Raw genomic sequence first — 14,431 nt, 5'->3', positions numbered from 1 at the left:
AATGTCTGTTATCATTGTCAAGTCAGAGAGTCAGATATCTAATATCAAGTAATCTTACTTAAATCCCAGCTGCCGGCAAACCACCTGTGTATTCAGCTCTGTCCACCCATCATCGCAGACTGTGCCCCACTGCCCAGTATAATAGACCTCCAGGCGTCCCTCATGACTGCCTTTCCCACTTGTTAGTCTTAATGCACCATCTGTGTCATTAACAAGTAAGGAAAAACAAAAACAAGAATCAGTTTTTTCTTAGGTCCAATTATTGTTCTAAAACAAAATTAGTAACATTGTGGTTACTGCTTCTGATCAGAATATTATACTACTAAATCAAGTGCTGAGCACTAGGTGTCATTTATTAAGATGAAATAAATGCCATAATGCACCCGGTCAGCTTGAAGTGTTGGATAATGCAGTGCTTAAGTGCAAGAGAAATGGCACAAGATATTGACCCCCCCCAAGCCCTTATTAGATGCCAAGTCTGCAGGAGTGAGCTCTGATTACATGATTTCACTATATCTTTTATCTTATCTTTTTCTTCATATATTATTTCCCATTGCTTTTATGCTGAAATGCTTACTGCCAATGATAGATGTGATACACAGCTAAGTCATTGCCCCACATAGTAAGTGGCAGTTAGCACGTTACTGAGGAACCACGGATTTATGTTGTATAAGGAGATTTTCTGTACCTGTAAAATTTCTATTGCCAACAGCTGGTTCATTTTGATACTGCCAGAACACTTTATTACTGTGGGGTTTTATGCATCTGCAAACTTTGAAAATTCTCTTTCCAGAGCTGTGAACTCTGCCTTTATCTCTATTTTCCTGTGTGATTATTGGTAATTGAAGTACCTGTGAGAGGCCTGCAGGAAACGCCAGCATCTTCTTTGTGGCCGCAGTTGTGTTCTCGCCATGAGCTTTTTGGACACTGTTCTATGGATAGTTCATTTCCCGTGCACCGCACTTCATCGAGCAACACGGGGCCTGAGCCTTCCCCAAAGTGAGCCTGGCTCCACGCCTTGGCAACACCCCTGTCGAAGTATAACCAAAATCCAGTCAGGAACAAGCAAGCTGAAGAGTCTGGGACTCACTGAGAAGAGCTAAAATATTGTATATCCAACTTCTAAAATAGCAGATGGGACTGCTGCTGCATTGATAACCGACAGTGCAGCCCACATTAGGATGTGGTTCCACAGTCAGCTTCACTCTCAGCTGAGGCTATGGAGTGACTTAAACATAGAGTTTCCACAGTTCGAATATATTTAGAACATCAGTTTCTGTTGTTTTGTATCTATGAGTTTTTCCGTTTCTGTCCCTTTTGATTCTTAAGCATAACTTTCCTAGAAGAGATTGTAGGTGTATTGCTTAGGTATTAGGATTCTAATTTTAGTTTTCAATTAATGTTTATGTGTAGTAAAAATAATCCGATATATATTTCTACAGTGACTTTCATCTGTTGTCCTCAAAGCACATGCATCAAAGCTCAAATACCCAGATGAGGCAGATAAAAGTGATTGTTCCCCCTTTAGTCATGTAAAAACCGTGACAAAGAGATCTTAAGTGACTTGACAACGTCACATCAACAGTCAGTGGTAGAAAGAACAGAAAGCAGACCAATGACTAGCCTTGCTGTGTTACATTCTTTATGTCAGCACAGAGGATTTTGAGCAGAAAAACCTACATAAATTGAAAACACTCCATTGTTTCAGCGTTATAGAAATTATGCAGTGTTTAACAGTTGATGATCTATCAGGATTTTTCCAATTCTATTTAAGATACCATATCTTTCATATGTAAATTATTTTCATGGTTTGGTTTCTTTCTACTCAATAGCTTCTCTGTTCATATATCCAGTCTAGTTTTTATAGGAGTATGCTCAGTATCCGTTGTCTTTTTCAACTGGTAAGATTGAAATGTCTATCTAAATTTTTTACCATAACGAATTACCTATCTAAAGGATTAGTTTAAACTAATTAGCATACAGTTTGGGTGCAGGGCTCTATACTAATTATTAATTTGCTTTAAAGAGAGTTTTCCACTACCAGCCATATATTGTCACGTAACATCTAACAGGAATGGCATGTTCAGCTTATACTGAAAACATGACAGGCCTTGAATATTTTGTTTCAGGATGTAATCATTCAAACTCTTAATTGGCTTTTGCGACTGTGTGTCAGAATAGTACATTGCTATGATTTTTCTTTTTTTAATGTAAATTGCAGTAGTTCATGTTTTTAAGGCACTGAGTCATTAATCCGTGTATGGATTTAGGTAGATGTGGATTTCATTTCTAGTGCTTTGTATAAATACATAACAATTTCTGTTCTTTTTTTTTAAAGGAAAACAATACTAAATTTACAATTAGCAATCATACAAATTCTTGGTAAACAGTAAAAGGGTATGGGAAAAATAACAACAGTAAGAGGCTTATAAAAATTCAATTAGGATGAGGAAAAAGTTCTGTAAAAAGGAAGGATATGGAAATTCATGGTAGACACTGTGTAAATGGTAGTGTTCAGTAAATAAAAGCACACACAAGAAAGGTAAATTAAATAATCTGTGTTTTGCATTTTCATTTTGCTTAAAATCAATTTGTTTTTAATATTTTCAAGCTAATATGCTTCATGAATCTTGAAAATGCACTGTTAATTTTCAGACTGCTTCTTTGATCACCAGAGGCCTTCTTCACGTGGTGGAGAATATGGGGAAATATCAAAAAGCAGGTCTTACTTACTCAGTAGGGAGAAAAGTTACAATCGGCGATTGCCTCAAGAAGCAGGTAAGTAAACAAAAAATATCCTCAAAAACTCAGCAGGCAACATTTTAGCAAAACACATAGCATTATTCATAAGTTAGTACCTTATTTTTGAGAGAGCTTTTTAAATTAGACATTACCTTTTCTTCTGAATGAACTTCCTAATTCCAAATAACATATTAACAGGTATCTTGCTCTAATTTTTTTTTTCCTTCAGCAATGCCAAGAAGAATTTTAATAGATTTGAAATCATATGTTTCTCTGAGATTTGCAAACATTTCCTGATTGGCCTTACTCTTATTTAATTTAGTTTATTAAGTAACCATACATTTTTATATATAGCATTCATTTACTGAACACTTGTATTTTGCAATGCTGGTAATGGGAAAAAGAGCCAAGTCCTCCATCTCTTACATTTCATTAAAAACTGCTTTTCAAAATGGTTGAAATTGTGAATGACTACATAGTAAACTAAGAAAATATAATCCATAGGATACACTAAGGGTAATACTTATTTCAAATCTAGGTATCCCATTTGTATTTAAGCACCTAAAGAAATAAAAATGTCCTGGTTTTCCAGTGTGTCTTTCTGAGGTACCACGGTAGGCTCTCTGAGTTCTCAGCACTTCATGCTATTCTTATAATATGGACTGAAGAGCCTACTTTCAGGATACCTATTTTTATTAATATTACCCTAAATACATTATAGGCTTATTACAGAAAGCCTGGTTTAGTGGTAGTTTTTAAGGTAATTTTACTTTTATATTCATATTTTGTATGTATAAGAGAGATTATGTTCATTTAATTTTATTGAGTAGTATTTGCATATCTACAAACTTTACACAAAAAGAAAATTCTCATACAGAGCTTCTGTTTCTTGTATTTTTTTAATTGTGATGCTGGTAAAAGTGCATAGAAAGTGTTAGGAAAAAACCCTTATTCATTAAGAAGCTGGCTGAAATCAAAGAGATAATGCTTGACTACTCTGAATGTTCAAATCAAATTATACCATAACCTAGTAAGATTCTCTGGAGATCCAAAGACAGAACATCCCATTGCTATAAAAAGGGCAATTTGTCTTTCTGAAACCAAATAATAAAATAATTATTTTTCACCTATTAATGGTAGATTAATATTCTGGAGTTTTATAGGAGTGTTACAGAAAAATTGAAAGGGTGTGGGAAGCTACTTACTGAGTTGCTTTAGTTTTACGATTTGTGGCAGGTTTCCAAATGGATTAACAGTATGCAAATTTAGATTATTTTTATAACTTCATAACCTGTCTACTGCCACTGTTGGTAAAATTTTGCTTTGAAGTAATGAGCACATTTGTCAAGACATCTTGATTACTTGAGAAATTCTGTAAATCCCTACACATATTTCAAAAAGATTTAGCACGATATTAATACAATTTGTTTACTCGGAAAAATTAATCAAATTAGAAGTATCTCAGAACTGCTGTTTCTGAACATTAAATATAAGTAATCAAATGTTTTAGTGTAATCAGTAAGGAAGCAGGTTAAGAGCATGACATTTGTCTTTAGTATACAGAAATGTAATGCATAGCTTAGTAACTCCCCCAAGTTATTATAGTGGCACAATTCAAAAGCAGAGAAAGCTTGTACGAAGACAGACTTTCTATTAGGCATTCCCAAGTGAAAATGTACAGGATATAGAAATATAACATAAAATAAACTGGGGGGAAAATGAAAATCCAGTGTCAGAGGAGCATGTTGATTCCCATGTCTCCCTAGGAGATCTAGAAGCTTTTTAAGTACTGCACAGTTCTCATCCTTTTGAGCTAATTCGGATGGCACCAGCAGTCCAAGGCCTCAGTTTCACGTTACAAAACACTCTGGGGGCCACCCATTAATGCCACAAAGCTTGCTACCTTCAGTGCCACTTCTTTTAATTCATAATCCCAGCAGGGTTGAACAGGCGAGTTCTGTTCCAGTCTCCTCTGCACTGACCTGCTTAGTTCTCATCCAGTCTGTCTCAGACGTAATCCTCTTCTCCTCCTTGGGTTTACATCTTAGTATCTTCTCTGCATCTTGCTCCTAGTTCAACCCATCTGGCCTTTCATCCCAATTGTCCCCATCTCCTTCCTCTCTGATCCAGCAGTTCTCCTTTTCGCCTCCCACTTCTGCAGCATCTTTCCTCAGATACTGAATACTCATCTTCTGTGTGGTATCAAAATCACCCCCGGCTGTTCAGAAGAGGAGCAAGAAAATCCTGTTCTGCTGCTGTGACTGCATGATGGACCATGCTTAGTTCAGACAGAATCGCTGACAAGCTTAACTGTCAAAACTTCAAACAGATCTCTACTCTGTATAAGCAAACTGACAATCTTCAGAGACTCATGACTTAAACAAATCTTCAGAGATTCTCACAGGCATGCCAAAAAAAGCATATCCTTTCTGACAAAGCAGTGCTCTTACTCCAAAGCAAGGAGGCTGTTAGACTCTTTAGTAAAATGGATGTAAGGATTTTAACAGTCAAAGCAACTTCCTTTTCTTCACCTATAGTTTTTGATTGAAACTTTACCAAAATTGTAGTGAGCTTTCACTAAAAAGTCAGCATTTATTCTGAGACACATCCTTTGCCTGTCCTACAGACAAAATCGCCCCTATCATATGACACTGAAAACTGGATCGTAATGGTGCTGTACCTGAACCTTCTATAAATAAACTTAGTTACTGCTTCACAGTATTAGCGCAATTTTAAAGGAACATCTTTTGACAACTCCAAGCTATGTATCTGATTAACTCTCCTTTGCTTTGCTGTTGGAGTAGAAAATACATAGAAAAACAAACCCAAGGCCAAGCTGCCGACAGACAACTTCAGCATCTGCATCATCCCACTGATCATCACAGACAGTCCCCCACTGGCCAGCATGGTAGACTTCTACTCTTCCTTCATGAGCGTTGTTCCCACCAGCCAGACGGATCGGAGTAAAGCCAGGGGCTGTGATCAAACATAGAGTATAGGAAAAGGTCATTTCTTTCCCAAAATGTTATTCTGATAGTAAAGAAAAAAGAAGATGGCTTAATGGTTTCTCTGACATTATTCAAGAACCACACTTTATTTTTTCTAGGTAGATGGAAAACCTGAAATTAAACTTCTTAGAAATGAGTTCCCCTAAGCTCCGCCCTCAGTAGCTGAAGAATATTACGCAGACAAGTAGCCATACTGATCTTGAGTTATTTAAGTGTCAGAGCGTTCCAAGATACTTAGGGCTGTAAGGCCAAATACTACAGTCAGTCAGTAGAGCTGCCTTTCTAACAGTAAGAGCAAAATTGTCTCTGTATAGGCTTGGTCCCAGAGGGTAAAATTCAAAGAGGCAAAAATTCTTTCCTTGCCACAGAAGTAGAAATTCATCCTCATGTTTTCTCCTTACGCTGCTCCACTCAGAGCACTGAAATCTCATTGACTGTGGAGCCTCGCTTTAATTGTGGAAGTATTGTTCCCTTCCCAGTTCTGGGATACAGTTTGATTGTTGGTCTTTTCAAATCATTAGCCCCTTTCTGGTCCAGCAATAAATTGTCTTGAAAGCATCACTTCTGCATAAAGCTATAATAATGGAAACACCTTGAAACCATAGAAAAAAACCAATCGCTCTAGTATTTAAAAGGTTATTTTAAAGTTTCAACGTATCTAACATCTGAACTATTTAAAATGTGATTAATTTTTGTGTAGGCCTTGTAACCAATTAATGCTACTATTTCACCTATTTCTTGGCTTAAAAAAAGAAAATTGAGGGCATTTCTCCAATTTCATCTTACTATTTCACAGGTACGAAATCTGGGTTTCTTTGGAATTATTTAAAAAGGCTAATTGCAGTAGAATCTGCAAAACATGAAAGCTTCATCTAATCTGCCAAAACTCAGGATGAATTTAATTCATTTCAGATATCATGGACTCTAAATTACCGATAAACTTCCTGTTAGCATTATTGAAACAGACAAAAATCCTTCAATAAATTTATCTAAGTAAAACAAAGTTTTCTGGTGAAAATGTATATAAACAGAAGGAAAACCTTATGATCTAAAAGTGTAATTTGCAAATTTTTAGTTTTCAGTTTCTTCAGGCAAAAGTATTTCTCTTGCTTTGGTCCTTCAACTTGTCTCCTAGCTTAAAAAGATTCTCCCTTCCCTCTACACTATAGTTTTCTAAATTAAGACCAAAATGATTTTTTTAAAAGTCATTTATCAAAATATTCCCCACGAATAGCAGAGCTTTAGGATGAAAATATAGCTGTCTCTGGATAGGAATGTAGGCAGGAGAGGAAAGGCAGGCTGGCTGTGGCCATACATGTTTTGGTTACAACTGAAAAGATTGCTACTGCCAGTTCCTCAGCACTGCCAGTCTAGCCTTTCTCAAGGTCAGCAATATCTTATATCTGATGGCATAACTGCCCATTTAGTTGCCGTTTACCGCGTTCATTAAAATAATCTGAAATATCTTTAAAATATTAATATCGTTTTGATTTGTGTGAGTGATGTGTGAAGTAGCAATCTTCAGCTAGGAAGACTTGGACCTGTTTTAAACATATGCAGAATACGGGAAAAACTTTGCAGTTCCTTGTGCGATGTCATCCATGTTCACAGTAAAGAATGTCATCCCAACACTGCTGTAGCAAAGAAGGCGGCATAACCCGTTTATGAAATTGCTGTTCCTCCCTACTGTTTAAGAAAAACTAACAAATTGACATGTAGCATATGTAGCTACCAAAGACAACCTCCAATTAGACAAATACATTAATAAATAAATACTTTTAAAAAAATGTGGGGGGAAACAATACTACTTTTAAAGCCAGGGATCCCTGCTGCTTCACCCTTTCTCACAACCTACATCTCAAAGCAATAATTTGCTTGTTGATTATCATTTTCTTGTTGATTATAGAAAGGCTAAAAGTGGTTCAGCTGGTCACTGCTTGCACAGCATAGAGGGATTTGAAACAGTTCATGATGCGATGATTCAACCTGTTTAATTTCCTGTTCCGAGAAGTCTTAGTATTTTTTTCTAATTTAATAATGAGTAATTATTACTACTTCTATTTGAATAAGGTAAGGAGTTAACCAAACCATATGTATTTTTTTTTACCCAGAGAAGAGCTACATGTGACAGCAGCTGCCATTTTTTGAGGACATGTTCCATCTTGCCAGATGTCTTTTTCACATAACAGTATACTTTCTTCATCACCACGACAACGCACTTCACTCCAGTAAACAGGAATAAGGCCCAGTCCAGAAAATGGTATGTGTTTTGCTGTACCTTTTTCACTGTAAGAAGAATAATCAGGATAGCACGTTAAAGTGGGAAGAGGGGAAGTGGAACATTTTCTCATATATAAATCTTGGAGTAGAAACTTCAGCAGTGTAAATTCATCACATTTTCATACAGTTCAGCATTGTCTACAAGAAAAGTAACAGATGTGACCCAGTTTTCACCATTTTGTTGTGGGATATTTTAGTACAATGGCCTGTGTTGCTGCAGGGCCAGCTACATTCCTGTTCTCCCAGTTCTTAACTACAAAAATCAACACAGAGTCCACAGTCCATAGGTGAATCTACAGTACCCACTGCAGTTACAGTTCTAGGAGAGGTGGTGCTAACCGGGCTTTCACTCTTACCCTCTCCTTGACCCCATTAAAACATACCAGTGCTCTGCCCATGCACATGTCATGTAATATGGCTGTGACCATGGGACGGTGAAACCACTTCATACTCTATTAGATCAGGCCCATGTCCATTATTCTCTGTTCAGCCATTCCCATCCATCCAGAACATTTATAAACAGCTTCCTTTCCCTCCCATACTGAATCTAAAGCGACAATTATTGAGCCATCTTTTCTTCCATATAATGCCCAGCAAAATTAAATTAAAAACAAAGCCCAAATATTGTAAAATCAAAGGAACAGATGGAAGCAGATGGAAGCACCTGAGAAGCACCAGTAATACCTAGTGAGTTCACCTTGTGGTATACCGGTACAAATTTCTGCCAAACGCTCACGATAGCAGAAACTTTCAGCTACTTGTTTGCTTGGGGCTTTTTGGCCTGGATTCAGATTTAAGCCACTTCTGTTCAAAAGACCAAACCATTCACCCGTATCACTGAACTACTTTTACTAATGGCAGTCTTGTTCAACTGAAATGTTTAGGGTATGGAAGGCAAAAAGAAGGTACATGAAAATGAGGAAAGGAGACATTGCACATAGACAGCTGAAGTCATGAGCAAAATCACGGCCTCCAGATGGCTGAACTTTTATCTCATTTAATCCTCATATTTTTCTAAGTTGGCATGGTGTGTCCAGATTAGTATTGAACATTATAAAACAGCTTAGATTTAATTCTGGCTAGCAGTCTTAAAAAGTGGAATAATCATTAGGAATGTCACAGTGCAAGTATGCTATAAAAGCCCCTTACTGCTTGTAGCAAACAAAATCACTGCTTTGGTATGTGACTGAAAGAACTGTTAGAAAGGCAATAAAGCCAGCTATACTTTGCAGCTCATCGAGAAAGTGCAAACTGAATGGGGTGCTAAGGGGGAATATTCAAGTAATTTGGTTGCCAACTTGAACAGCATTGATTTTTTAGAAGCTGAAATTGCATTTCATTTTTAAAACCGCGTTTTGATATGGGCATTTTCTTCCTTACCTCACTTTTATCTTACTATTGCAATTGCAGTATCACTATAGGCATTATCTAGAGTTTAATGACCAAATTATGTTAAAGGCTCCTGTTGATTAACTCCATTCTGACAGCAGTGGGAAGTACTGGTCAATGAGGACGATGCAGGGACTTTCAACCTGTCCAATATTGCTATAACTCTGTAAAATGCTTCCATGAAAATGTAAAGCTGCAAAACTTGTCTGGTTTGGGGTTTTGTTATCAATGTGCAACTCTGAAAGTAATCCATACAAATTATCTAGCTAGATGAAGATGCACACAACAAAAATACCACATTTTCCAAAAACCTAGGATAAGTCCCAGATATTTTTCAGAAGGATAGAATGGATGATTACCAGGATAACCGCATGCTCCGGAAAACTAGGAATTTTCCTATGATTAGGGTCCATGCAGACTCTAATTCTGGCCACATTTATGTTTTTGTAGATTTAGTAACCTCACTGGGGCTGTTCTTAGTTGACATTTACATAAGCGAGACCGGAATCAGACCTCCTATTTCTGCCCAGAGCATCTATCCTCCTCTGCTCCTCTCCAGATCCCGTATGCAGCTTTCAAATGAAATACTGATTCTCACAGCAACCTTTTTGAAGTAAAAAGCAATCAAAGGAAGTGAAGGATTCTGGGAAGAACAGCTTCAGCATTCAACAACTTTCAAACAGAAAAAACAATCATCAAACACAAAAAGCCCTCAGGATTTGCAAAATAGATTGTCTTTTATACTGAAACATCATTAAAATAAGTTTACTGATTTTCACTCAGACTGAAACTTACCCAAGCGCAAGCTGTCGACATATGACTGTTGCATCATTATTGTCCCAATGGCTCCCACAGATTGTTCCCCAGATTCCATTCAAATAAACCTCCACTGTACCTTCAAACTCATTCTTGCCACCCTGGAGTCTCACTGACCCTAGTTAAAAAAATTTAAAAATTAAAACTAAGCCTTCAAGATATTCCATTGCTCAATTAATGTATCCCACACAAAAGACTCCGAAACTGATTTTCCTACTGCAGAGAAAGAGTTTCTGTTTCATCTATTACCATCTCTGGCCTCTTTGGATGAGCGGCGTCTAAGAAGCACGCGGGCACATGTTACGTTCTGAAACAGTGATACACAAAAGGAGATAACCTTATTTTTTACATGAGGAAATATTATGCTTCTTATACTGAAATTACATCACATTTCTGATTCTTCTGATACTACAACTTAGTTAAAGATCTAACAAAAGAAAAAAAGCATGTATTGACTACATAAAATTATTTAAATGTGGTTACCTCTATCCAAATGAGCAAAAAGTGTATATATATATGAGTGCTATACTGTTATCTTCCACATAATTCTATCCATCATAAGGGAATCAGAAAACAACCACATGGATTGCATAGCTTTTGCTCTGACCCATGTAACTTTATGCATGTCATCGATGTCAGCCGTTTATTTTAGCCAAAGAATGCATTTGTTCATACTTGTTCTCAGACAGAAAAACACTGGATGTAATTCTCTTAATTCTTGAGAGATCTTTACCAAATTCTCAGACAAAACAAGCTTTTTTTAAATTACAGTAGTTTTAGTTGAGATGCCAGATGCATCTGCAGTTGAAGGTAGCCAAGTGCCTTGGGAACTAGAGGTGGGAAGAAGCTGGTCATAGGTATAACTCTACAGAAGCAGAACAAAGAGTCGTAACAGAGCAGTAATTCGACAAGGAAGAATACATATCTGTTAAATTATCAAACATAGCCTAATTGTATGCATCAGCGTTGCCTGAAATCTTACTTAATTCATCCGTCTCTACGGATCACTCTGGATCCTGTGATCTACTTAAAATCAGAAGCTACACCATCATCCAGTTTACAGGGGTTTTAGCAATGGGAGAAAACAGTCAATGTTTGTGCCTGCATTTCATTGTATACATGTTCATGTATGTGAAGAAAAAAAAGGTAGATCCAGTTTTTCTTGCAGCTTTCACTCATATTGTGTCCTGGTTTTAATTTAGTTCAGTGTATTTTATAAAACCACGAAGCCAAATGACTGCCAAATAACTTGAGGAATTAATTAACCTCAATCTTGGTTTTGTGTGTTCCTATTTGCATCCTATTTACTTTCTCAGCAGTAACTTACTGTGCAGTAAATTACAAACAAAACTTATTCAACTCATGTTACAGAGTGAGCTATCATTCCGAATAGAGGATTATTAATGAGTTAAGTATAATAATACTGTGGACAAATGGCACATTGTTTATCTGTCTTTATAATTTTTCTCTTTGTATTTTTTTTTCTCATACTGACAGAGTCTGGAATTTTCTTTATTTATTTTTGCTCTTCACCAGACTTTTGTACAGACTATTATTTTCACTTGAAACATCAACTGCAGTCATAGCAAAGTGATTCCTGACATACCAGAAAGCAATTTTGAAGATGTCATCTCCAAAAATAAGTTTATTTTTATACATGATTGCTTACAGTCCTGCATGACACCTACTGAAATCAATACAGTGTTTCCTGAGTACACATTACACAATATTTCTATTCAAATATTTGAATAAAGGAGTACTCGAAGAATAAAATTCTTTTCTAAGGTCTCCATGGCGGAATCTGGCTCACTTCTTTTTCTGTATTTACAGAATTCCCAACGACAACAGTGGAAGAATTTATTCACGTACACAGAGCAAAAGATAGCACAAGAGATAACTTTTGCACATCAGAAAAATTTTTCCCAACAATTAAAAAGGAAAGAAATCTGAAATCCTTTGCATCTCCGGTAGAAGCCTTGGGAGAGAAGTTTGAAAAGCACAGAGTTCTCACGGTGGATGTGTGCCTTTAAACCTTTCCCTTGCCACCCACTCCCCTAAAGAACCCCTGATGACATCCGGTCCCTGTTGAAGTGGGAAAACACACTACTGGTATCAGCTGGTAAGGAAGGGAAGATGACTGAAAGGGACAGTGCCTTATTTCCATGTGCCTGTTTTCATCATAGATTAAAACAATGAGTGGGGGATTTTTAAAAAAAGTCATCTAATATCTCAACAAAATATTTTGGTTTTTCTTTTTCCTATAGATTTACAGCTGCATATAGGAACACCAATGTTTTATGAAGGGTAATAGCATTCATAACAAACGCAAGAAAACCACAAGAAAACATGACAGAGAACCAGCTTCTGTCATATAGAAAACACAGATGATGATTGTTAAAGGTGATTTTGTAACAAATTTAAAATATTCTTGATTTTCACCGGATAAGTTAATATAGAAAGAAATACAAAGAAAGCCTGCTTTTACATGCAACTAATATTAAACCTTTTATTATGCCTATTGTTTAATAGAGTTAACCAAATATATGGTATAAAAATTCTAACTTGTGGGTTGCATTGACTCACTACTCTTCTCATAGGACAGTATTGATATCTACAGCTATGATTAACCTAAACCATTCAGGGCAAAACCCAGCATTCTCTCCTCAAGCAAAACAATAAGTAAACCCATTTTTTTAAAAAGAGAAGTCAGAATTGAAAAACATCTGAAAGGTTAATACCTCTTAACGTACTTTTCTAAGTCCAGTCTATAAGTGTTTCTAGCTCAGTATTTCAGCACTGTATGCATCAAAACTAAAATGATACAGTAATATTTTATTGTTTCATATGCACTTTGAAGTATGTATCAACCTATGTCATATGACAAGTCATGATTACGTAGCAAACAAATCAGAGAGCACACTAATGAGAAAATTATTTCTTTGTTGTTCACTCAAAATGTTGAGGTGTTCAGACCCCTAATAGTTATTTTACTGGATCAAGAGATATATTAGTTACAGTAACTTGGATACCTCATAGAACAGAACTTTAAAATACAGACTTTCTTTTCAGTAGCTTATTTTTTCTTTCCAATAGATAAAACTTTTACTTCATAATTAAACACAGATTTGTGCTCCATGTGTAAATTGATCATAGGAAATTGCATGATGACCAACATTATCTGCCATCATGTATGTTTACGCTGTATTACCAAGTATCTATTTATTACTCATGATTCAGTCTTTGTTTTTAAGAATGTGTTAAGATCTTAATTGCAAGATTATCAGTGTTTGCATTGTTGAAATGACCAGGAAAAACTCTTCCACTTCACACGCAGCAAGAAATCTAATACAGCATGATTAAAAGGATACTGGTTAATTCTTAATTTCAGTCGTTAAGTCTTCTACTGTTAGATTATAACACCTCAGGCCCATGCTGCACCCCACCACATCTGGCCAAGGGGCTTCCTGCTGTGTGCTCCCCCTGGGGCCAAGAAGCTCTGCAGAAGAGCGTCTGAGTTAGTTCTTGGAAGACAGTTCTGGCTTAAGCGTTTGCGTTGGAGGCTCTAGGTTTCTGGAGTCTTGGTATGATATGATCTGAATTTTTTAAGCTACAAGTTTTCAGCTCTTTTAGTTGCTGAAGAAAACTAAACATGTTGGGAGTAGGGCTAATGCAGTAATATCTGCTCTGGCTTTTATGCAGTGCTCTGAGAAACTCAGACTCTCTCCCCTCTCCACCAAGCCTCTGCTTAAAGGGCTTACCAAACCTTTGCTGCCTCAACACCAAGCTCAACAGCAGGGAACACGAGTACAGGGATCCTGCCCATGGCTCTCAGTGCCCTCCTCAGCACTGGTCAGGAAGAGGAAGGATGAGGAGAGGTGAACTGACCCCACGAGAGTTAGAAACAAGGGCACAGGACCACAAACTAGGCAGCTCTAGGACACATACTGTGGTCTTAAAATGGACTTAATTCAGCCCTGTATGAAGAATACAAACCTACTGTCTTGACAGAAACTCCTTCATTTATATAAACTCAAAAATATGTATGCATTTCTTCTAATTATGTTCTAGCTGAGGGTACTGACGGTCAATTCATGTTGTTTACATACAGTCTGGTAATTTTAGTTGCCCTGGTATCTGCCCAAGTCAGAGTCTTTCCTATCTGCTATCACTGTTTAAAAGAGATTAAGTTATACTTG

General features: G+C 36.8%; 1 protein-coding gene across 1 annotated transcript in view; it reads right to left on the bottom strand.

Moving 5' to 3' along the window:
* PRSS12 (serine protease 12) overlaps positions 1-14,431 on the bottom strand; it is a 44,235-nt gene that overhangs the window by 24,879 nt on the left and 4,925 nt on the right. The window contains exons 2-6 of the mRNA XM_063336497.1: positions 10,215-10,353; positions 7,858-8,036; positions 5,568-5,718; positions 852-1,030; positions 59-200 (exon numbers count right to left, since the gene is read on the bottom strand). Coding sequence (XP_063192567.1) covers positions 59-200; positions 852-1,030; positions 5,568-5,718; positions 7,858-8,036; positions 10,215-10,353 — 790 coding nt within the window. The remainder of the gene's footprint in view (positions 1-58; positions 201-851; positions 1,031-5,567; positions 5,719-7,857; positions 8,037-10,214; positions 10,354-14,431) is intronic.

The sequence above is a fragment of the Chroicocephalus ridibundus genome, chromosome 5, assembly GCF_963924245.1.
Source record: "Chroicocephalus ridibundus chromosome 5, bChrRid1.1, whole genome shotgun sequence".
NCBI lineage: Eukaryota > Metazoa > Chordata > Aves > Charadriiformes > Laridae > Chroicocephalus > Chroicocephalus ridibundus.
This window is presented reverse-complemented; position numbering and strand designations above follow the sequence as displayed.